The sequence below is a fragment of the Callospermophilus lateralis genome, chromosome 1 (assembly GCF_048772815.1).
Source record: "Callospermophilus lateralis isolate mCalLat2 chromosome 1, mCalLat2.hap1, whole genome shotgun sequence".
Taxonomy (NCBI): Eukaryota; Metazoa; Chordata; class Mammalia; order Rodentia; family Sciuridae; genus Callospermophilus; species Callospermophilus lateralis.
Window position 1 is genome coordinate 214,817,163 of NC_135305.1, and position 24,484 is coordinate 214,841,646.

General features: G+C 57.2%; 2 protein-coding genes across 3 annotated transcripts; one reads left to right on the plus strand and one right to left on the minus strand.

Annotated features, from left to right (window-relative positions):
• Positions 1-432: 432 nt before the first annotated feature.
• Junb (JunB proto-oncogene, AP-1 transcription factor subunit) lies at positions 433-2,265 on the minus strand. Its single transcript, XM_076847887.1, has one exon. It carries the CDS (start codon positions 1,985-1,987, stop codon positions 944-946), a length of 1,044 nt encoding a protein of 347 aa, XP_076704002.1. The 5' UTR covers positions 1,988-2,265; the 3' UTR covers positions 433-943.
• An 11,324-nt stretch (positions 2,266-13,589) lies between these two features.
• Hook2 (hook microtubule tethering protein 2) lies at positions 13,590-22,708 on the plus strand. 2 transcript variants are annotated; one of them, XM_076847641.1, is made up of 22 exons: positions 13,590-13,722; positions 14,246-14,331; positions 14,408-14,480; positions 15,247-15,297; positions 15,385-15,517; positions 15,632-15,699; positions 16,033-16,095; positions 16,843-16,923; positions 17,005-17,165; positions 17,257-17,397; positions 18,084-18,285; positions 18,513-18,623; positions 18,732-18,819; positions 19,179-19,248; positions 19,867-20,004; positions 20,085-20,172; positions 20,361-20,395; positions 21,469-21,551; positions 21,626-21,729; positions 21,939-22,049; positions 22,117-22,188; positions 22,272-22,708. In XM_076847641.1, the coding sequence occupies exons 1-22, from the start codon at positions 13,678-13,680 to the stop codon at positions 22,419-22,421; spliced, it is 2,154 nt and encodes a 717-aa protein (XP_076703756.1). In that variant the 5' UTR covers positions 13,590-13,677; the 3' UTR covers positions 22,422-22,708. The 2 variants fall into 2 exon arrangements, with proteins under 2 accessions (XP_076703756.1, XP_076703764.1); XM_076847649.1 differs by having other exon boundaries at positions 21,629-21,729.
• The last annotated feature ends 1,776 nt before the right edge of the window (positions 22,709-24,484 follow it).

The following is a 24,484-nucleotide window of genomic DNA, read 5'->3' on the forward strand; positions in this document are numbered from 1 at the left end:
GGGAAAATCCCGGCCCCCTTCCCGGCGCCGCGGCCCTGCCCGGCAGAGCGGGGGAGGGGATTCCCGGAATCTGCCCAGAGACCGCGGTAGCGTCACTGGGCAGAATCGGCCCATATATGGGCAGCGCTTCCGCTGCGTCAGCGGGGAAAGCCCCGGTGCGAGCGGCTGGGCGGGGCCACGCCTGCGCACCTCGCATCCCGCCCAGAGCGACTTGCCCGTGTGCTGTGCTTCTTGGCGGTCCCTCACCCGTACCTTCCAACTCCGGAAAAAGGGGACCTGGAGAGGGTTGGACGCCCAAGCTGGGACCTTAAAATGCCTGGACAAAAAAGAGGGATACACATAAAAGCGAGCCGCAATCAGCAGTGGGGTGGGATAGCCCAGTACTCTCCTCCCTCCACCCGCCTAGCTTGGGAAAAATAAAGACAACAGAAATTAATAAAGAACCTTTTTTTTTTTACTTAAATAGATTCAATAAAAAGAACAAAACACACACACACACACATCTTAAAATAAATTCTTTAGATATCAAGTGCGTGTTTCTTTTCCACAGTACGGTGCAGAGGGGGGAGTGCAGGGGGCGGAGGTCCCCTCCCTAGTGTCCCCGCGGGCTTGAGTACCGGGCGGCGGGGCCAGCTCCGCCGCAATCGCCCCCTCCCTCCCCTCCCTGTTAAATACACAAATATATTATATTCAATATGAATCGAGTCTGTTTCCAACAGAAAAAAAATACAAAAAAAAAAAAAAACACAAAAACGTGGAAGGGGTCCTGTAAACGTCGAGGTGGAAGGACTGGGCGCAAAGCTGGCGGGCCGGAGTCCAGTGTGGTTTGCGGCATCCCAGGCCTCAGGGCGGGTGCCCACCGCCTGCCCCCTCTCCCCTAGTGGGAGGCGTGCACCCAGCCGTCCAGGCTGGGGGGGTGTCCGTACGGGGGTGGGTGATGCGCTCAGAAGGCGTGTCCCTTGACCCCGAGCAGCAGCTGGCAGCCGTTGCTGACATGGGTCATGACCTTCTGTTTGAGCTGCGCTACTTGCTCCCGGAGAAGGCCGGCTGTACTCGACAGGCCCGCATTCTCGGCCTTGAGTGTCTTCACCTTGTCCTCTAGGCGCGCGATGCGCTCCAGCTTCCGCTTCCGGCACTTGGTGGCCGCCAGCCGGTTCCGCAGCCGCTTGCGCTCCACTTTGATGCGCTCCTGGTCTTCCATGTTGATGGGGGACACTGGCGGTGTGGCGTCGCGGCTGCGCGCCTCCGGCACGGTCTGCGGTTCCTCCTTGAAGGTGGAGGCGCCGCGACCCAAGCCCAGCTGCGCGGGGTGGCCACCGGCAAAGGGCGGTGCGTGTGGGAGGTAGCTGATGGTGGCCGTCGGGTATGAGCTCCCAGTCCCGACTGTGGCCCCGGCGCCTCCGGAGGATGCAGAGGCTGGGGAGTAGCTGCTGAGGTTGGTGTAGACAGGAGGTGGCTCCTGGCCAGCATAGACGCCCCCGGGCCCGGCCGGGGGCCCCCCGCTGGCGCCCAGAGACACGTTGGGAGGTGTCACGTGGTTCATCTTGTGCAGGTCGTCCAGGGCTTTGACAAAGCCGTCGGCGAAACCCTCCTGCTCTTCGGTGACGCCGCCCCCTGTGCCCCCTGCACCTCCGCCGCTGCCACCCCCGCGGGGGTAAAAGTATTGTCCCGGGGGTGTGGGCGTCGTCGTGATCACGCCGTTGCTGTTGGGGACGATCAGGCGCTCCAGCTCTGAGGAGGCGAGCTTCAGAGATGCGCCGGTGTCCGAGCCCTGGCCGGAAAAGTAGCTGCCCGCACCACTGCCCTCAGGGCCGGGGCCCCGTGCCCCGGGCGCTTTGAGACCCCTGTAGGGGTCCGCCAGATTGAGCGCTAGGCTCGGTTTCAGGAGTTTGTAGTCGTGTAGAGAGAGGCCGCCCGGGGCCCGACCGTATCCCGCCGCTGCGTATGAGTCGTCGTGGTAGAAAGGCTGTTCCATTTTAGTGCACATCCGGGCGGCCCAGGCGGTCTGGGGAGGGTCCCTGCGGGGCCGCCCCGGGCCTCGCTCTGGCGGGTGCCGAGCTGTCCGCGGCAGTGGCCGGACTGGGTGTCTGGTCGCGCGTCGTGAGGGGCTGGCACCGACCAGGAGCAGCCAGCTGGCAGCCTTGAGCGAAAGCTCTGTCCTGCTTCCCGAGCCCCTCTCACCCTCTCAGGCGCGCTGGATTTCTCGGCTTCGCTTCCCCCAGCTCCCCGCTCCCTGCTGGCTCCGAGGCTGCCCGGCTGCGCTCAAGGTCCCAGCCGCTGAGTCGCAGCCACAAGCCTTTATACCGCGCTTGTCAGCTGCGGAAGTGCGTTCCCATTGGCCAACGCCAGAGCCGGGCCCCCGCGCCCCCCTCTGGAGCGTGGGGAAGGGGAGGAGGCGGCTCGCGTCACTGTCAGGAAGCGCGTGTCCTTGTAAACAGCGGCCACGGGCCGGGGAGCTCGGCGGGGTTGCAGGGGGGAGGGGCTCGAGGGACTACGGGGTACGCGTGGAAGGAGGCTTTGAAAATCCGAGGCACATGCGGGAGGGACTTGCGAGGAGGTTGATGATTCCCATGGAGTTCACCAGGGTCGATTTAAGGACCTGGTACATAGGGGGTGGGGAGGGGGTCCCAAGCTGGACCGCGAAGGGTCTGAGGGACCCGGAGTAGCTGAGAGGTTGAAGGATTGCCAACACACTTCCCCAGAAAGTAGGGAAGGGAGGTTAAGCCCGATAAAGTCAGGAGGGGTGAGGAGACTCCTGATCCAGAAATTAACTGGGGGTCCCAGGCAAAAAGGGGTTGAGGGACTGGAATATTCACAGGAGATAAGAGGGGAGAGATCATAGGGGGCAGAGCTGCAGGATCCATTATGCAAGAAATTAATAGGGTTTCTTTCTTTGCTTCTTTTTTTCTGTGTGTGTGTGTGTGTGTGTGTGTGTGTATCCCCCCCAGGGATTAAACCCAGGGACACTTAACTCCTGAGCCATATCCCAGCCCTTTTTATTTTTTACTTTGAGGCAGGGTCTCACTAAGTTGCTCAGAGCCTCTAAGTTGCTGAGGCTGGCCTCTAACTTGAGATCCTCCTGCCTCAGCCTCTCCAGCATCCACCACTGTTCCCAGCATATGAATAGGGGGCCCTGAGTCCATGGAAGAGTCTGAGGATTCCCGCATAAGTGGGAAGGAGAAGGAATTGGGGGAATCTAGGTAGCAGACAGTGAGCAAGAATCCTAGGGTACAATGAGATGTAAAAATATGTGGGATAGAAGAGGGGGACATGTTTGTCAAAGGTGTGATCTTCTGCAAAGCCCTAATGAAATACAGTTAGAAGGCTCGGGGCACATCTTAGGAGCTAAGTGGACAATGACATGCCACAAGAGGGGGCTTTGAGGATCCTGGAGACAGGTACTGCTACATCTTGCATGACTGGAGTTCTCCCTTATGGGGGACTGTTTGGCACCTGTATACTCTGTCCCCCATCCCAAAAGCCCTCCCCTAGTGACACGGGACTTGCCCGACACCCTGTCAGCTCCAGGAGCCTAGACCCTGCCGGACGGCCGGGGTGCGGTCGCCCAACCCGACTCCCTTCCTTAGAAACAGGCTGGGGAAAGAGCGCAGAGGCAGGAAGTGTGGCAACAGCCCCGGGGGAAGGAGCCCGGCCCAGTCTCCGTCACTCGGATCCTACGGGACCTTGTGCCCCGCCCTGGGTCCGGCTGCATTCTGCTCTTGGCAAGAGGAACCTGGGCATGCGACCCCCGTGGAGGCCTGGGTGAGCAGAAGTAGCCCAGCCACAGAGGCCTCGCCATCCTTTTCCCCCCTTCAGTATAATGGTTCCGCCCGCGGCTCCTGCAGACCACCGCGAAGGCAGGCAGCGTGGGGACTGTTCCATTAGCCCTCTGGAGGGGGTTGCAGCCGGCCTGGTCGCCAAGGCAACAGGCCAGAGTCGGCAGGCGGGACTGAGGGCGGGGCGACCCCCGAGTTTCTCCCCGACACCCAAATTAGGGAATAGGAAGGGGTGTGACCAGCGCTGTCCTGGGGCCCCAAGCCAGGAGCCAGGAGCCCTGGTAGCTGCCAGGTCCCAGGGCGCGCCCGGCCCCCGGACGGCTAGTCCGGACCAGCCCCGGCCGCCGCCCCCGAGGCCCCCACGGCGGCCCGGCCCGGCCCCGCCCAGCCGTTCTGGGATTGCGTGCTGCCAGGCCCGGCCCGGCCCGACCCAGCCTGGCAGGTCTCCGCCTGCCCGAGGGCCTGGGTCGGACTTCGCCCCCGGCCCGACAGGGCGCGGAGGGGGCGGGCTGATGCCTCCAGGCGTCCCAGGCGCCTGGGCAGGCTGGCACCGTGGCTGTGCGGCTGTCTCCTCCCTCGAGCAGGGTGCCCTTCCCTTTCTTCTCATACCCCAAGGGGTTGGATACCCCTCTCTCCTTCAGGTGGGCCAGGACCCACTTTAGTCTGGAGGTCTCTTCTACCATCCAGAATATCTAGAGGAAGGCTCTCTCCTTCGCCAGGGTGTCTTCCTCATCTGAGGGCTCCCTTCCCACCAGTCCAAGTACATCAAAATCCAAGGGGAGAATATGAGAGACCCCACAGCCTCTTCCCCCGGAGGGCAGAGAGGAGGTTTAGATAGGCTTCTAGTTAGACTTAAGGTGGGACTTCCAAGCAGTTAGTAACCCACAAGAGCAAGAGGTGAGAGACCAAATCTCTCCCTCTTTGTCAACCTTCTGGGCCTCTGTTTTGTGGGAGGATGGAAGCTTTTTTAGGGTAGAGAGAGGCTGAGAACAGGGCTAAATTGCCTTTATGGAGCAGGCTCAGAGCTCACCAAGCATGGTGGAGAGAAGGAAAATGAAAGATGAAAGAAAAACCGAGCTATGAGAGGACGGGGGAAGTCCAGTGGAGCAGTGGCACTTGGGAGGAAGATCCCAGAAGAGGCTGGGGAGGGTCCCTGTGACCCCTAAGTGCCCCTCCCATCTTCCCCTCGCTTGAGTGGCTCCCCTCCCCCGCCCCAGGCTCAAGGGAGATTCCAGAGGCCGCTGAGTCTGGCAGGCAGGCTGCCAGGCCTGTGTCTCCTGCCCATGCTAATAACTGCAGCTGACATCTGGCCTGGCCCGCAGGGAAGTGCGGGCAGCGTTGGGGGGCTGGGCAGGGCAGGCTGGAGGGCAGCACCTTGGGAAGCCAATATGCAGGTTCCACTGCCCAGGAGTCCACAGTGAGTCATTAGTGGCCAGAGCTGAGGCTGCCCTTGCCAGAGGGGAGCTCTGGAGAGAGGCCAGGCAGTCCCAAAGAGGACTGAGAGGAGGACAAGGACCTAAAAGCAAAAATGGGTGTACAGGGCAGAGGGCCAGGACAGGGAGAGATGCCCAGAGAGACACATGGAGGCTGAGGTAGTGTCATGCAGTCAGACAGACTCAGAGACACTTAAGACAGGCAGACAGACTAAGAAATAGTAATTATTATTTTAATAGGTAACACTTATATGGCTCTGACCATGGGCCAGACACTGTTCTAAGTGGCTTTCATAAAGTAAGTCACTGACTTTTCCAACAGCCCAGCAAAATGTTTGCTCTTTGTGTCCCCATTTAACAGATGAGAAATGGAGGTGCAGGAGATTGAGGAACTCATGTGACGTTCCATAGCTAGAAGTGCTGTCTGCCTCTGGAGCATTAGCAACTATTTTGTGGATGATCACAACCAGACAGGCATCTGTGCAGTGCCAAGCGCATGCCAAATTCTGCGGGTCCTTTTGCACAGGGTCTTCTTTACATGGGGGGAGAAATGAAGCTGGCTAAAGGATGAGGGGACATGGTGTTTGCGGGTGAGCCACTATGTTGAAGTGGGGTCGTGCCATGCATTCTATATGGGTGTTTGAGCAGGGGGTGGGGAAAGGGCCAGCAAGGAAGGGCGGGGGCCCAGCCAAGCTGGTACAGCCGGTTCCAGGCCCCTGCCAGTCTCACCCTTGTGGCCTGGGCACCACCCCCTCATGCCGCCCCGCTGGCGCCAGGCCTGCCTGGTGAGGAGGGTGTGAGGATAGCCCCCTCCCCCACCTGGCCTGGGCGCTGAGATTGGCAGCTGGGTACTGCCCAGGCTCTAGGCTTCAGACCAGCACCTGGCTGAGCAGTCCCTGCCCAGGCTTCCCCCATATCCCTGGGGCTTGGGGGACCGGGTAAGGAGGAAGTTCACCCACCCCCACCCACGGGTCTCTCTGGGGCTTTTGGTCTTGGCACGGAGGGACTTCTCCTTCTTATAAATAGTTTGATGACCCTCCTCCTCCCTGGCTCCACTGACCAGCCACTGGCAGGGCCTTCACCAGGAAACTGGGCTGGGGGCTGCCCATGAGTCAGCCAGTGGGCAGGCCAGGACGAGAACCCACAAGTCACAGCACCCAGCCTCCCGCGTCCCTGCCCCTGGGTGTGGACAGGCGCCTGGGCCAGAAGAAGCTGAGAATCAATCCCAGAGGCCCTTCCCCAGGAACCCCTAGCCTGCCAGCCACTCCTCCCAAACCCCTGTGGTTTGGGGGGTCCCTCACCCCCTCTCCCAGAGAGGAAGCTGCTGGGTTTCTTGGAAGCCGGCTCTTTCTTCACACTGACTCAGCTGGGCATAGGGGGAGTTTCCCACAGTGCTGTTGGTGAAGCTTGGGGGGCCTGAGCATCACTGGGATCCCAGGTGTCCCCTTTAATGGGAGATGTAATGAGAAGACACCCACACACCGCAGGGTCTGAGGCTGTGCACTGGGCCTCCAGGGGAAGTGGAGAGCAGCAGGGAGAGAGGGAAGTGGGGGTGATATTTGGGGAGAGGAAGTGCCAGGATCTCTGGGGGGGCAGAGCCTAGCACCCCATAGAACCTCAGCAAAGTGGGGGGGTGAGTATCTGAGTGGCTTCGGAGTAGACCTGTGGCTGGCCTGTCAGGGCGTGCGGGAATGTGTGAGGCCTGTTTCATGGGCTTGTGTCTGTGGGTTGGCCCAGCCCTGCAGGGGGTGTGAGGCCTGTCTGTGTGAGGCTCTGGGCTGCCTGGCGTGGAAGGCAGGTGGAGGGGAATGTGTGCGCATGCCTGCACCGTGGAATGGGCTGCTCGTGGCTGGCCTGTGTGCACGGCTATGTAGGCTGTTTGGGAGTTCATAACCCATCATGCCTGTTGTGCTTGTGTGTGTGTGGTCTGTGGCTGATCTGTGTGTGTGTGAGAGAGAGAGAGGGACCCAGAGAAAAAAGAGGTCTGTGGCTGCTTTGTGTGTTCTGTGGTTGGTCGTGTATATGTGTGTGTGTGTGTGTGTGTGAGAGAGAGAGAGAGAGAGAGAGAGAAGTTTATGCTTGGCTGATGCGTGTGTATGTAGATAGAACTAGTCTGTGTATGTGTATGGTTTGTGGCTGGTGTGTGTGTGTGTGTGTGTGTGTACGCGCTAGCCCACAGGGTGTCTCTGAGCCTGTGTGTTTATGACTACCCAACTGTGGCCATCCATGCCTCTCTGTGCTGGGTAAGACCGTCTGGCCAGACCATGTCTACGAATGTGTCAATCTTTCTGCCCACATCTACCCACTCTGCCAGTGGGTTCAAAGTGTTCCTCTGTAAGGTCTCATCTCCACTCAAGTGTGTGTGCCATAGCTGTGGTGATGGGTGCCTAAGGCACTTGGCCATGGTATGTAGGTGACTGCTCTATCCACCTATCCAGAGGTGTGTGTTGGCCTCTCTAGCCTCTGGGTATCTGCTCTAGTTGGGGCATCGAGTGTGTGTGTATGTGTGTGTGTGTGTGTATGTCTGTCCTCTGGTGTCAGGACCTGACAGTGCACATGGATATCTGCATATCTCTTGGGTGGCTCTCAGGGTGCCTGTAATGAGTGATGGTACCTTCTCTCTGAGCCTATCAACATTCGCGTGTTTTCCTCGTGTGTCTGATGCACAGTTAACTGTGCATTTGTCTCGCCCATGTGCAGAGCTGGTTTATCCATACCATGCATACCCTGCCTGTATGTTTTTGACCTGTTGGTGCTTTGCCTGTTTGACAGTGTGTATAGATTTTTTTTTTTTTTAAGTGTTAGGAATGAAACTGAGGACATTGCTCATGCTAAACGCACACTGTACCACTGAGCTACATCCCTACAACCTGAGCCCCTCTGTCTTGCTTTTGAGTCAGCTGTCAGTGTGTCTGTCAGCCATTTCTGGTTCTCTAGCCCAGATCTACATCTGACCCTGTGTGTCCCTGGCTGGCAGTCTCTCAGTGGGATTTGTGCATCTGGCTCTCTGGGGTAACTGTGTGTGTACATTCCTGCAGCGCCACCCCCCTGCCCCTCGCCCCCAGTCTGGCCACCCTGGGCCATGTTTACTCTGCCCCCAGCTGATGTCTGCCCTGCCCTGGGAGGGGCTGACCCTCCTGTCTGTCCAGCCAGCAGTCCACAGGATGTTCCCGAGACACTGTCTCCATCCGACATCCCCTCCCTCTGGCCACCCGCGGGTCAGGACCCAGGCGTCCAGGGCAGCGGGGGTGGGGCTGCCGCGTGGAGGGGTCCCTGTCAGGGCACGGGAATGAGGGTGGGGGGCAGGGCAGCGACAGGCCCAACAGGTTCCGCCTCATTCCTGCTCCGCCTCTCACTTCCTGGGTGCCCGCCTGGGGCAGGGGGTGGACAGAATGAACCCCGTGGCCTCAGAGCGCCTGGGTGGGGCATGGAGCACTGGCTTCTGCGGGCACCCGGACATTCAGGGTTGAGGCAGGAGGAGCCCCTTCACTATCCCTGTGCCCAGTTGTGGATGCAAAGCGTCCTATCTATTATTCATCTAATCCTCACAACAACTCAATGAGCCAGTCATAATCACCTCCCAGTTCAGATGGGGAAACTAAGGTTCAGACAGCATGAGGGCCTAGACATAGCTGGAGCCCCCTCTGAATGCTGCTACCCGAGACCCCCAGCCAGCTCACCAACCTCCATCCCCCTCCTCTCTAAAAATGGTACATGCAGGGTGGAGTACAAACCCTGCCCCGTGAGGCCGGCTCCAGGGGGCACCGCTTGCTCTGAGTCAAAATGGGCCCCTGGATGAAATGAATAAGAAAACGGCTTTAACCGTTTCATCGCCACGACAGGCTCTGCCAAAACTTCCTGTGGGCTGTGTGTACGCGGGTGCGCGTGTGTGGTGGGGGTGCTGGAGCTGGGTTCCCGGAGGCCTGGGGTGGGGTTGGGAGAGCGCCCTAGTGACCTTGGTAAGGGCCAGCTAAAGGGACTCAGCAGCCGCCTCGCCTCAGCAGCGGGTTCTCTCTGGAAGGGGAGCCCCTCCCCCGGAGCTCAAGGTCCCCAGAACTTAGTTCTCAGTGCCGGCTGCCTGGAGGGGGTCCCAAAGTCCCCAGCCCCCTCCCAGGGGCCTGAGTCACACGCGGGGAAAGCCGCGAGGGGTGAGTCACAGGGGCTAAGAAGAGGGAGCGAGGTCGGTTGCGGCCAAGGGACCCCCGGGCTGTCTTGAGTCACGCACACCCAGGCCTCGCTGACCCCCACCCCACTCTCCGGAGACCGGGAACGGGAAGCTCATTGTCATTGGACTCGGGAGCTGGAGGAAGACAGGAAGTGAGCAGGAAGCACGCGCCGGGCTGCGCGGGAAGCTCTGGTTTCCATGACAACTGGGGGGGTCTCAACTCCACTGAGGGGTTCTCCCCCAGCAGGGACTGCCCCCCACCATGTGCTGGGGAAGCCCCGGTGCGCTGGGTCGAGGGGCCGCAGGTTTCAGGTCGGGCAGGAAGGGGTTAACGGCAGCCCCCTCCGGGTTTCACCCGAGCCCCAAAGTCTCGGCAGGGCGGTGCTGCGCCCCGCGCGCCCCCGCGCCCAGCCCCCGCCTCCGCCCCCGCGCGCGCTCGCACGCACGCACGCACGCAGCAGGGCCAGCCTCCGTCCCCGCTTTTGCACGCACGACCGCGTCGGGCTCCACGCACGCAGCGACCCCTGTCGTGTTTCACGTCACGCACGACGCACGCGCCCCCGCAGCGCGGGGAGGGGCCCTCGCAGCCCAGAGCCTTGGGACGCAACGCCCCTGCGCCTATCATCGCCTCCACCGGGGCTACTGTCTGGTGTGATTTTGACACCCCACTTCTCCTGCTCCCCCGCCACACACTCAAGGTCACAAACAACTCTGACCGGCAGTGTCACACAGACACAGGATACACCTGCCACACGCTGGCAAAATCCCTCCTAAGTTACGCCAGCCTTGCGGCAAACAGGGACAGGGTCACAACACTGTCACAGACCCACACGGAGAGGAGAGGCAGAGTCACACAGGCACATGGGTCACAAATGGCTTGTGATAGGGACACAGGTATTTACATTTGCAGACACCGATAATGCTGCACCATTGAAGCAAAGTAGAACACCGATACAAAGTCTTGGACATCTGGGGCTTAGATTGTCATACAACCACCCCTCTTGTATGAAGACTGTGGCAGCAGAGACACATGGTAGAGACAAACATAGGACGGTCATGCCATTGTCACAAGATGCACAAAGTAGGTTACAGTGGCAGAGATAAAGCCACAAGGACACACACATACTCAGATTGTCTAAGTGGTGTGGACAAACCAGGACACATGACCGGGTTACACTATCACAGAAGACACATGATAAAGACAAACACAAAGTAGGACATGGTCACAGGCACACAACCTAAGGCCATATTGAGGCACTGATTGTTACACACTTCTCACACAAAAAATGACAAGGAGCTGGCTGTGGTGACACTCCTGTAATCCCTGCTACTCAGGAGGCTAAGGCAGGAGGATTCAAATTCAAAGCCAGCCTGGACAATTTACATTTATTTTATTTATTTATTTTTATATGGTGCTGAGAATCGAACCCAGTGCCTCACACGTGTTCTCTACCACTGAACCACAACCCCAGCCCCCAGCTTGGACAATTTAGCAAGACCCTGTTTCAAAAAAAATAAAGCTATTAGGGACTAGCTCAGCTTAGTGGTAAAGTGCCCCTGAGTTAAAAAAAAAAAAAAAAAAAAAGGATTGGGGATGAAGCTCAGAAGCAGAATCCTCCTGAATTCAATCCCCAGTACCAAGAAAGAAAGGATGGATGGATGGATACTGAAAAATGACACCCTAGAGAAGCAAGTAGTAAGTACGAATACATAACAGATGAAGACAGAATGAGACAGCCACTCAGACACCGGCCATACACAGATATACTTGGTGCATCACCCCAAACCTGGATGTTTTACACAGACAAAAATGTTAGTCACTCCCCCAATCCCTGACAGCCTCCCCCACCATCAGATCACACACAGATACCCAGCTGCCCAAACTCCAGGGCCTCAAAACACAAGTGGACACAGATGCCGATACACACTCAATCACAGATCCACCACCTCACATCTACCCAAACAAGCACGCGTCCCATGGATTCAGCACAGAGATGGGGGAGGGGCGGGATAGGAGTTGCTGGCAGGATGTCAGTATCTGAGGTGTAGGGGGCCTGCCAGAGTCCCCCAGGGTAATGGCACATGGGGTCCATCCAGTGGCTCTGGTCAGTCACTGGGGAGGAGTCGTGGGGTCCTGTCTTCCAGTTGTGGAACTCAGGGTCCTCAAACCAGCCCTGATGACTGGGTCCCTGCCCAGATGTGCAGGCTGGAGGGGGCGGGCCAGGGTCCAGCTGTGGCCGCAGGGAGGGGCTGAGTCACTGGCTTCCCAGCAGTACAACCCAGGCTGGGCCCAGCTGTTCCTGGAAACAGGCAGGAGAGGGTGGGGTCCCCAATCCAGCTGGGGGCTGCTGACCCAGACCTGCATACTGGGGCCTCCAGACCACTCCTCCAAACTTTGGAGGCTCCCTGTCCCTAAAACAGGTTTGCATCCCTCCTCCTAGTATGGGGTACCTATCCGAAATGAAGGGTCTGTGCCTTTTGTAGAAGATACCCAGATCCCTTCCCAGCACGAGGCCCCCTTTGTTGCAAAACAAGGATTGCTGGTTTTCCCACTAACATGTGCACTCCCTTCTTTCCCCCCAAATGTGGGACTCCCTGCTGGCTCAAATAGAAGGTTGTGACTCCTTCCCCAAATGGAGAGCAGGGACCTTTCCTTTAATCTTGGCTCCCTAGACATTTGGATGCCCATAACATCAGAACTAACATTAGAATAATTTAAGCCAATTCCCCTAAATATTTGGATTCCCATATTTTCCCTAAACTTCAAAATCCCGTAGACCCACCCCCACCCCAAATGTTTAGAGGTCTGGCAGGTCCAGCCCTCCATTCTTTTAACAGCCCTGATTCCTGGCTCACCTCCCATTGCTACCTGGGGGCAGGGTGATTTGTTTCCCCCTTTGGGCAGCACCCTTTCCTCTGTTAGGTGCAGGACGGGGAACCAGCAGCAGCTGTTCTCACGCCCGCCCGCCTAAAGCAGTCCGTATGGAAGCGCCAGCCCTAGTCCCCTTCTCCTCTACCCTCCTCCACCGGCTCCCAGAGGCTGGAGTCAGGAAAACAAGAAAGGGGTTGTGAGGGTGTGGAGCAGCCTCCAAGACTCTAGCGTGCGTGCGGCTGCGCATCTGAGTGGGCTGCAACCGGGTGTTTAGGGCTATAGGAACTATGTTCATTTGATGGGCGAGGGACTGTTGTCACCCTGCCCACCCGCCTAGGACAAGGTCACTGGTTCCAGACTCTCTGCGTGGATGGGAGTAGCGCCCCTCCCCTTCGATCTGGACCCGCCCCCAATGCAGAGCCCGCCCCTCCCTCTGGGTACAGCTAATAACCTCTAATTACAGCACATTACCCCACCCGCCTGCAAGGGAGTGGCCCCGGGGTCAAAGGGCGCCGGCTGGTGTTTTACCCTCTTCCTTCGAGGCTGGGTCCACCTAGAGCCACTATTTCCTCGTCTGCAAAACCGGGAATTAAAACAACACTTGACACGTAGGGTAGTGGATTTAAATCAGCGCAGATACTACATACAGTAAGCACTCCACAAGTGGCGATTTGCGAGTTTATTGTTAACTATAATTGTTATGCCTCTGAGCTCTCTCGGTCGCCCCAGCTGGGTCTCCGAGTGGGCGCACCCTCGCCCCAGTAGGCAGCGTTCTTGCGATCTGCGCGCCCCCTGATGGGCGGAAAGGGACAGGCAACTTCAGCCTGGTCCTAGGATCTGAAGCAGGGGGTTGTCTAAGGGCCGGTAAGACTCAGGGGAATTTCAGTATAGGATTGATTCAGGCTGGGTGAATATGTCTGTGCACTACCCAGGACCTGTGTCTGACTGACCCTTCCTACTCTCGAAAGAAAGAAAGAAAGAAAGGGCTGGCGATGGCTAAGCACCGCTGGGTTCAATGCCTGGTGCCAAAAAAAAAAAAAATTCTGTCAGCGGCAAGAAGGAAATACATTTGTATAACAGGATGGGGCAGCTCCATCTCAGAAGGATGGAGAGGCCCTTTACAATCCCAAAAGTGGGGGAGTAGGGGAGGTGCCTATCTATCCACTCAATGCTCACTCCTGGGCCACAATGACCTCTAGCGGTAGAATCGGCATCAGAAAGCTGCCCGGATCCAATATGGCGGAGACGGAGGCAAGAGCTGGCGTCTGGAAGAGATCATGTGCTCGGGGCGGGGCCTGTGCCAAGGGGGCGGGGCGGGGCGGCGCTCTAGGCAGAGCGGGAGGTCAGGGCTGCGGGCGCTCGCTGGTGGCGGACCCGGAGGCAGCTGTGGCGCCGGGGCTCGGTGGCCAGGGTGGATTTCGATCCGGAGCCATGAGCGTGGACAAGGCCGAGCTATGCGGGTCTCTGCTCACCTGGGTAGGTCGAGGGGCGGGGCTGGGGACAGGTGTGCGCCCGCTCCCCTAGCCCGGGATCCCTGGCCCTGCCTCGGTCCGCCCCTCGGTCCTGGGGCTGGAAGGAGGAAGGGGTCGCCGGCCTAGCAGGCCGTTGGACTCTAGTCTGAGCACCCGTCCCTGTCACGTGGCAGGCCTGAGTGGACAGAACAGGTGAGGCCCCGCCCCTCTGTGCCTGGTTCACGTGGGGTGAGGGGGTACAGGTGGGCTGGCCTGATCACGTGGTGCCTGTGAGAGCCAGGTGACTCGTAGTACCGCCCTGACCTGGTCGCTTGGACTTTGTTAGGCAGAGGTAAAGTGAGGCCACGCCCCCTTCGGTCTCAGGTGTGCAGAAGCCACTCCCCTGCAGAGCTAGCTTGGTGTAGCAACAGGCTAGTGCCTGCTCAATCTTGTGAGATGTCTCTTGTCCAGAAACAGTCTGCTAAAGAGGAGTGGCTCGGTGGTCTCAGGCCCTGAATCCCCGCGTTGCCCTTTCATTTCCGCCTCAGTTGCAGACGTTCCAAGTTCCACCCCCCTGTGCCAGCCCCGAGGACCTGAGCAGCGGCCTTGCTGTAGCCCACGTGCTGAACCAGATGTGAGTGGGGCTGAGGGGGAGGATCCCAAAAGGGTTCCCCAGCCAGCTCATTCCACCTTCTCCCCTCCTCCCCCAGAGACCCCTCCTGGTTCAATGAAACATGGCTCCAGGACATCTCAGAGGACCCAGGTCCCAACTGGAGGCTGAAGGTGACAGGTGGACTCATGACTAGGGGACAGAATGGTGAAGAGATGGTCAGGGAAATTCTAGTCAAACACACATCCTGGGTGGTGGACGGAAAGCCCTGTCCAGAAAGAGGGACAGATGTCTGGTGATCAGCCAACTGTTTGCTCTTGAATACCCATGTGTTGGGCATTCAGCAAGGAATAACAGATGAAAGCACAGCCCTGAGTCTAGTGATGTGGACAGACAACACATACACCAACATAAAAATTTACTTCCAAGAGCAATAGATTCATGAAGACAATAAAAGTAGAGTTCTGGAGGCACTCAGGGGCTTTGCACTACTATTACCTGTGCCTGCAACCCCAGGCTGAGGCACGAGGATGGCACATTCAAGGCCAGCCTCAGCAGTTTTGCAAAACTCTGAAGATGTGGGGATGGAGCTCAGTGGTAGAGTGCCCCTGGCTGCTTTCCATACAAAAACAAAAACCTCCCCTGGATGCATCACCTAGCATGAGAAAGGCTTCCATTCCCAAATGGAAGATGAGAGGTGGCTGGTGCAGTCATCCAGGTGAGAGATGACAGTGACAGGTGGTGAGCAGTGATTGGATTTTGGAAATACATGAACAAAGAGGGCAGGTGGACACCTCTAAGGAAGAGGATATTTGTAAATGGACCCAAACAAGATGAGATGAGCAGGGAATGAGTAGTGAAGTGGAGAGAAGAAAATGGGGACAGATTCAGGGTGGGGGGCTGTTGAGCCCCTGAACATAGCTTCTTGGCCCTCCCCAGGTCAGCAATCTGCAGAAGATCTTACAGAGCCTGGTGGAATACTCCCAGGATGTGAGTAACTATAAAGGGATTTAGGAGGTTTGGAGAAGGGGGAGGGCCTGTGAGTCCCTGATACTCCTCCTTCCCTCTTGCACTCAGGTTCTGGGACACCCTGTGTCAGAACAGCACCTCCCAGATGTGAGCCTCATTGGCGAGTTCTCCGACCCCTCGGAGCTCGGGAAATTGCTTCAGTTGGTGCTGGGCTGTGCTATCAGCTGCGAGAAAAAGCAGGGTATGGGGAGGGTTAGAGGGGAGCTAGGGGATCCCTGGGGGTATGGCTCTGAGGAAATGCTCTTTCCTCCTCACCACACCCCTGGGTCTCAGTCACCCCCACCTTGATTCCCAGAGCACATCCAGAGAATCATGACGCTGGAGGAATCGGTTCAACACATAGTGATGGAGGCCATCCAGGAGGTGGGTGGGGTGGCCCATGTGATGACTGAGGAGTGTCAGGGGAGGGAGCGTTTCCAGGGCAGAGGCAACTGGACACAGGCACTGCCCTGGTAAGGCTCTGCCTGGAAGTCAGCTGGCCAGACATCTCTGTCTTATATTTCTGCCAGCACCTACCAGCTCTAAATCACAATCTCGCAGGCTCAGTAGAGCTCGCTTCCCTCAGTGCCAGAGACAGGAGGGCAGTCTCTGGCTGGGGTGACTGGGCAGAACTGGTTGTGGGGACAGGAGAATGGAGATGGTCTAAGGCCGTCTTCAGAGAGCCTCGCTCCTCACAGTGCTTTCCCCCATCTCCAGCTTATGACCAAAGACACCCAAGAGTCCCTGTCACAGGAGACATATGGCAACTTTGATACACAGGTGAGGGTGGGAAACCTTGATAAAGATCCAGACCCCTTTACTGGTTCTCAGGGCTGCCTAAGGTGGAGGGGCTTGTCCCATTCATTGGGAGTCTAGGCTTTTCCTTTGACAGGTCCCCAGGGCTCCAAAATCAACTTTCTCCTAGTCCCCTGGTCCACTAGAACTCTTATATCTCATAACTAAAATACTCAGGGTCATCCCAGGTGAACTGGGCTGCACAAAATAACCACACAGAGACAGAGAAATACCTTTTTCTTTGGGTCCTTTGACAGCTCCGGCTCGGCTCCTCCAACCTTAGGGGTCCACAGAAAGAGAGAGCAGGAGCGGGTGCTGAACCCTTTTATTGGGGAGGAGCCATTCAAATGAGGCAAGGGGTCAGATTTCAGGGGGTTGAGTCTAGCTTTGTGATGTCCGCTGTCAGCAGGTTGACTATGACATCTAGGAAGGCCACACCCATCTCATGAGCTTTGTGGGATCATGGCAGAGCAAGGGAGAAAACCCACCCGAACAGAGGGGCAGCGTCGGTTCAGTCCACCTTGTGTGCTCAATGCCCACAGTTCACATACGCAGCCCATGGCTGGCTGGCCACAGCTCCACATTCTCATCACTCAAGGCTAAGGGGCGCTCGGTTCCTATGTGGCAGCTCCCAACACCTTGGCCCCCTTCTCTCTGCCTCTACCAGTCCCAGCCTTATCCCCCTTCTCCTGGGACCCCAAGTTCTTCACCCCCGATCTTTGCTGATATCAGTCCCGCAGGTACTATTTCCTGAGTGAGGATGCCGAAGAGGGGGATGAGCTCCGGCAGCACTGTCTGGACCTGGAGCGACAGGTGGGCTGAGCTGGGGAGGCCCAAGGGGGCAGGGTCCCCTGCGTGGCCCCTAAGCTCCAGCTTACCCTGGCTTGCCTGCAGTTGGTGCTCCTGTCAGAGGTAAAGCAGAGCCTCGCGCAGGAGAATGCCACCCTGCGGGAGCGGGTGGGCCGGTCACAAGCCGAGGTCACTCCGGGTGTTACTGCTAAGAAGCTGCTGCTGCTGCAGTCCCAGCTGGAACAGCTGCAGGAAGAGAACTTCAGGTGCAGCAGTGGGGGTCAGGGCCAGGTGGGCCCTGGAGTGGGGTACCAGGACGGCCCTCACATGCCCCCTCTCTTCCGCTGCCACCCCCAGGCTAGAGAGCAGCAGGGAGGATGAGCGCCTGCGCTGTGCAGAGCTGCAGCGGGAGGTTACTGAGCTCCAGCAGCGCAACCAGGCCCTGACCAGCCTGGCCCAAGAGGCACAGGCCCTGAAGGACGAGATGGATGAGCTGCGGTGAGTGGTGGGTCCCCAGGGCTGCTTACCACACACCTCCAGCGTTGCCACTTTTGTAACACCCAAATGCCCACTGTACCCCCAGAAAGCACCCCAGACTCCACTCTCCCACCCTGAATTCCCCAGGCCCACTGTCCTGAACCCCACCACATCGCCAGGACCTCAGTGGACCTCCTGGATCCCCACAGTGTCTGTTTGTCCCTCATTATACTTCCCAGCTCCTATGGCATTGTCAACAAACACCCCCCCCAAGGATGCTTTCTAGACCCCCTCGGGCGCCCCAGGACTCTACCACTGCAGCCCTTGTTGTCCTACAGTGCTTTCCATAACCCCAAAGGGCTTTCTCTGGCACTCCTGCAATGCTGAAGCACCCTGTAGACCGCTACTGCGCTCCGGAGAACCCGACAGTACTCTTGCCCCAGAGCTCCCCATGACCCCCAGGTTGTCCTTGGGGTTTCCTCATTCCCTTCTAGGTCCCTATCACTTCCTGTACCCCACCACTCTTCTGTGCCTCCACAGGATCACCCCTGAGGGTACCCTGATTATGACCCTGGCTAATCATTACCCTGGCAGATCCCTGATACCCACTTCCATGACCCCTTCACCTGGGACCTGACACCCCCGCCCTGAGGGCCCCGCATCCCTGCTGATCCCCGACTGCGCCTCTCCCTGTCTCCTCCCCACAGTCAGTCCTCGGAGCGCGCAGGGCAGCTGGAGGCCACGCTGAACAGCTGTCGGCGGCGCCTGGGTGAGCTGAGGGAGCTGCGGAGGCAGGTGCGGCAGCTGGAGGAGTGCAACGCGGGCCACGCGGAGCGCACGAGGCAGCTGGAAGACGAGCTGCGCCGGGCTGGCTCCCTGCGCGCACAGCTCGAGGCACAGCGGCGGCAGGTGAGGGCTGGGGGAGCTGGGCGTGCAGAGCTTGTGGACCCTCAGTCAGCGGCCAGCGCCCCCGTGCGCACAGTCTTAAATGTGGACCAGATCCCCTGTCTGGGTTTATAAGCTTAAGCTCCAACCCCTCCAGGTTCTTGTCTGGGTCCCTCTGGCCCCGCCCCTTCACCTGGCACTCAGTCGCTGCCCTCCTTTCACTGCAGCAGGCAGCTCTCCTTTCTATTCAGGTGCAGGAACTTCAGAGCCAGCGGCAGGAGGAGGCCATGAAGGCTGAGAAATGGCTATTTGAGTGCCGAAACCTGGAGGAAAAGTATGAGTCTGTGACAAAGGAGAAGGAGGTGAGGCTGAGGTCCCAGGTCCAAGTTCCTCCCTGCAAATCCCCAAATAGCCCACTTTCTAGGAGATTAAGCCTGCCTCATGTGGCGTCTTGCATCCTGTCCCTGCAGCGGCTGTTGGCAGAGAGGGACTCCCTGCGGGAGGCCAACGAGGAGCTGCGCTGTGCCCAGCTGCAGCCTCGGGGTTTGACTCAGGCTGGTGAGCTGAAGACCCATGGAGTTCGAGGGAGGGGTGTCCTGGGGTGAACTGAGCTGCTAAAGATGATCCTTGAAGCCCGCTGCGGTGGCCCACACCGTTAGAGAGGCTGAGACTGGAGGATTGAAAGTTCAAAGCCAGCCTCAGCAAAAGTGGGGCACTAAGCAATTCAGTGAGACCCTGTCTCTAAATAAAATGCAAAATAGGGCTGGGGATGTGGCTCAGTGGTCTAGTGCCCCTGAGTTCAATCCCTGGTACACCCCCCCCCAAAAAAAAAAAAAAAGATGATACTTGAAAAGAGGCCCTTAGAGCCAGGGACTGCGGGTGCACAGAGACCTGAACACTTTTCTCCCATTCTCCAGACCCTTCATTGGATCCCACCCCACTGGGCCTGGAAAACTTAGCTGCGGAGATCCTGCCTGCAGAGCTCAGGTATCCTTGGTCACTCAGAACTCTGGTTCCCATCCCTAGGGCCAGGGTTCGCCCTCAGCCCCGCCCCCTGCACTAGCCTTGGTTGCTTGGTCTGGGTTTCCAGTTCCTAGTCGGCCTCCAGATTCGGCTCTTAACTGGTCCCAGGCTCTGGCCCTCTTCAAGATCTATCCTCAGCACACAAATTAGGTCCCAAACTTCTACTTCTATTCCACATGCAAAATCCCACATCCTAGCCTTTCTGACTTTGATCTCTGTCCCCAGGGCCCAGTCTTCATTGGAGCCTCTGCTAGGTTCAGCCTCTGTGCCTTGATTGGATTAACTCTTTCACAGCAGCTCTTCCCGTTCCTGCAGCCAGATCTAACCCTCTCCTGTAACCCCACCCCTGCCTGGTTCACCCTCTGGATAAGTTTGCAGTTGTGCAGCACTTAGGTCTCACTTAGGGCTCCGCTCACCCACACTCCGTCCCCAACGCCTTGCAGGATCCTCAGTGCTCTTAATTCAAGGCTCGATCCTGCTCCTGCCTCCACCCGCCAGTTCCCCTCCTGGGCTGACTCGCAGCCTGAGCAGGCCTGCGGGAAGACCGGTCCCCAACCCTGTTCACTCCTCCTGGGTCTGCAGGGAGACACTCTTGAGGCTTCAGCTGGAGAACAAGAGGCTGTGTCAGCAGGAGGCGGCCGACCGGGAGCGGCAGGAGGAGCTGCAGCGCCACCTGGAGGAGGCCAACCGCGCACGCCATGGGCTGGAGACACAGCACAGGTGAGGGCCAGGGGGAGGAGGGCCTCGCGCTCAGAGCAGGACTGAGCTCGCACGGCACTGAGCGGCCCCCCACCCTGCAGGCTGAACCAGCAGCAGCTGTCGGAGCTGCGGGCCCAGGTGGAGGACCTGCAGAAGGCCCTCCAGGAGCAGGGGGGCAAGACCGAGGACGTGAGTGCCCACTTCCTCCCTGCCTGGTCCTTCCTCATGCCTCCCAGTAATCCTCTCTCTCTCTCTCTCTCTCTCTCCTGCTGTCCGATGCCTGGTGTAGGCTATTGTGAGTACCCCCTCCCTCAACTCGGGAAAGGGTTCACCCCTCAGGGACCTCAGGACTCACCTCTTGCTGCTTCTCTCCCCAGCCCACCCTGCTGAAGAGAAAGCTGGAGGAACACCTGTGAGTGGTGGCTGGAAAGGCAGGGGCTAAAGTTGGGGGGTGCATGCTGCATTGGATGGGGAGTTGCTTGTGAGGGGAGCATTCGCTGACCAGATCCACGCGGCTCGGGTCAACTATGGTCTTATATACCCAGCAGAAGAGCATGGACTGTTTTGGGGACATAGTGGGCAGCCGCAAAGGGATTTTCAGCCAGGTCATGTGATAAAGTGATAATTGCTTTTTTTTTTTTAATAAAAGAAGCACATTTGGTGGGGTGAGGAAATGCTTCTGGGGATTGAACTCAGGGTCTCTTGAGTGCTAACATTCTATGGCTGAGCCGTGTCCCATCCCCTAGAAAAAAGTGTGGGTTTCCCCCCTTTTTTTGTTTTTTAATTTTTTTAGTTGTTGATGGGTCTTTGTTTTACTGATTTATATGTGGTGCTGAGAATCGAACCCAGTGCCTCACACATGCAAGACGAGCGCTCTGCCACTGAGCCACGACCCCAACCCTTTTCCCCCAGTTTAAAAAAATTAGTTTATTGCATCACCCTGTTGGGAAGAATCATATTAGAAAGACAGCAAATTAGCAGCAGCCCAGAAACAAGTGTTTCTTGTAGACCATAATCTCTGTGCCCCCACCCACCCGCTGGCACAGAATCTCTTTTAGAAAGGTCCCTGGCTACTGGCTGAAAAATGGAACAAGCGTTGAGACTAGGAGAGGTTGGGAAAGGATGATGGTGACCAGAGCAGCTTGGGGACTGTAGGATGGGGAGAGGTGGACAGAGAGGCCACTACTAAGGATATGGAGGGTCACGGCCCTGATGGCTAAGGAGATGGAGGGGCCAGGGCTTGCAGTTCCCAAACGTGGTGGGGAGCAGGGAGGCCTTAGCCCCTTTGGCTGATGAGAAGAGCCGGGGGCACAGCTCACGGCTGGAGCGCTTGCCTGGCGTGTGTGAGGCGCTGGGTTCGAGCCTCAGCACGACACATAAGTAAATAAATAAATGAAGGTATTGTGTCCATGTACAGCTGCAATAATAAGAAAGGAAAAGCAGGTAACCCAGAGGTGAGCCCCCGTCCCTCCCTCCCTCCCGCAGGCAGAAGCTGCGCGAGGCGGATCTGGAGCTGCAGCGGAAGAGAGAGTACCTGGAGGAGCTGGAGACACCCACCGACAACAGCAGTAAGGGGGCTCCGCCGCGGGGCCGGGGGCGCCTGGAGCCCAGCGTGGAGCTGAGGGGCTGCCTGTCCTCCCAGCAGCCCGTCGCATTGAAGAGCTGCAGGACAGCCTGCAGAAGAAGGACGAGGACTTGCGGGCCATGGAGGAGCGGTACCGCCGCTACGTGGACAAGGCCCGCACGGTGAGGTCGCCAGGAGCCCTTCGGTCCTCAGGCCTGGCCTCCCATTGCCTGTGCCTCCTACAGACTCACCCTCTGCCAGCCTCCGGGTCTTTGCCCACCATGTCACAGCATGCTTTCCCGCTGCTGCGGGCTGTCACATTTAATGTACTCCAATGTGTCAGAGGAGCCTGTGAAGCCAAGGTCACCTGACTGATTCCCTCAACTTCTAGGTCATACAGACCCTGGAACCCAAGCAGCGGCCACCTGGGGAAGGAACCCCAGAACTCCACACCCTGAGGACACAGCTCCGGGAGCGGGATGTCCGCATCCGGCACCTGGAGGTTGGTGTCCTTGTCCCTTGGTGCAGCCCCTGGCACACTCAGACCCCTAACTCTTGCCTCCTTGCAGATGGATTTCGAGAAGAATCGAAGTCAGCGGGAACAGGAAGAGAAGCTGCTCATCAGCGCCTGGTACAACATGGTGAGTGTACCGACTCCGCGGCTAGAGAACTGGGGGCCCCTTGGAGTTACCTGAGCCCAGCTCACCACCCCTCCTTCCTCTAGGGCATGGCCTTGCAGCAGCGAGCTGGGGAGGAGCGGGCGCCTGCCCATGCCCAGTCATTCCTGGCACAGCAGCGGCTGGCCACCAATGGTCGCCGTGGACCCCTGGGACGCCTGGCATCTCTGAACCTGCGCCCCACTGACAAGCACTGACAGACCTCAGCACCCACCCACCCACCTGCCTGGGGCTTCGCCCACCGTGGATGCCTCCAGCTCACCTGGCACCAGGCAGCAGGCCTCAGCCAGCTGCTTAGGAGCCTCAGGGCCATGACCACTGCCCTTTGCTCCCCAGATTGGGGGAGGGCGAGGGCAGGTGGCAGGTACAGGCCTGTTCTTTTGATCAATGTGATTCTTAGCCTTGATTCTCTCTCTGGAGTTAATATGCTGCCTGAGGAGAGCCTGATTTTATAGAAGAAGAAGAATAAACACATTAAATCTGATGTGGCTGGCCTCTGGGCATCATTGCAAGGGACAGAAGGTCGGCCAGTGACTCAGAACCATTGTGGGTTTTTTTTTTCTTCTTTTGTTCTGTACTGGGGATGGAACCCAGGGCCTTGTACATGCTAGGTAAGCGCTCTTCCACTGAGCTACATCCCCAGACCTTTTTTTTTTTGTGTGTGTGTGTGTGTGTGTTTGGTTCTGGGAATTTAACCCAATGACACTTTGCCACTGAGCTACATCCTTAGTCCTTTTTATTTTTTCAGGCAGGGTCTTGCTGATTTGCTGAGGGTGTCGCTAAATTGGTGAGGCCGGCCTCAAATTTCCTTCTTTAATCTCTGGAGTCGCTGGGATTACAGGCATGGACCATGGTGCCTGGCCATACTCAGGCCTTTATTTTTTTTTTTTTCCTTTTAAAATATTTTTTAGTTGCAGTTGGACATAATACTTTTATTTCACTTATTTTTATGTGGAGCTGAGGCTCGAAGTGCGAGGCAAGCACTCTACTGCTGAGCCACAACCCCAGCCCCCCACCCTCAGGCCTTTTAATTTTTCATTTTGAGATGAATTCTAAGTTGCCCAGGCTGGTGTCACATTTGCCATCTTCCTACCTCAGTCTGCCAATTGGTAGGATCACAGTCTTGCACTTACTGAAGTGAGAATGACCAATCAGTGAGAACTACGTGGGTGTCTGTGTGTGTGTGGCTTTTAAAGAAGCTTCAGACAGAAATACCTGCTCTCTGTGGCGGCGCACACCTGTAATCCCAGCTGCTCGTGAGGCTGAGGCAGGAGGACTGTGAGTTCAAAGCCAGCCTCAACACTTAGGAAGGCTCTAAGCAACTCAGTGAGACCCCCTCTCTAAATAAAATACAAAATAGGACTGGGGATGTGGCTCAGTGGTCAGGTGCCCCTGAGTTCAATCCCCGTAACCCCGCCCCCCCCCAAAAAAAAGTCCACTCTCATTGGATGGAACATTCCCAGTGAAGGGAGATAGATAATAAGCAGGTAAGATCAAAGTTGGATGTAAGAAGAGCTATACAGAACCAGGCACAGTGGCAGACACCTGTAGTCCCAGCTATTTTGGAGGCTATGGCAGGAATATCACAAATTAGAAGCCTGCCTGGGCAATTTAGCAAGTCCTGACTAAAATTAAAAAATAAAAAGGGTTGGGGCCGGGCACAGTGGTGCACACTGGTAATCCCAATCACCCTAGGGGTTGAGGCAGGAAGATCACAAGTTCAAAGCCAGACTCAAAAGTTTAGTGAGGCCCTAAGCAAAGCAGACAAGAATGACAGGAGTGTGAGAAATGGACTTGGGAGATGGCATGTCTTTTTTGTTGTTTTTTGGTGGTACTAAGATTGAACCCTGGGGTACTCTACCAATGAGACACATCCCCAGTCCTCTTTTTATTTATTTATCTCTCTCTCTCTCTCTCTCTCTCTCTCTCTCTCTCTATATATATATATATATATATATATATATATATATAAATTTTTAAAGTTTTTTTTTTTTTTAATTCTTGAGACAGGGTCTCACTAAATTGCTGAGGGCATTGCCAAGTTGCTGAGGCTGGCTTCCTAAGTCAATGAGATGACAGGTGTGCACCATCATGCCCAGCTGAGATGGCAATTTTGAATAAGAGGGTAGGATCAGAGGCCTCTCTAAGGAAGTAAGGTAATTGAAGTAGAAACCCGAGGGAGGGGTCATGTCGGTATCTGGGGGAGATTTATCCAGGCAGAGAGAAACGGAAACGTATGTCCAAAGGTCTTGAGTTGAAC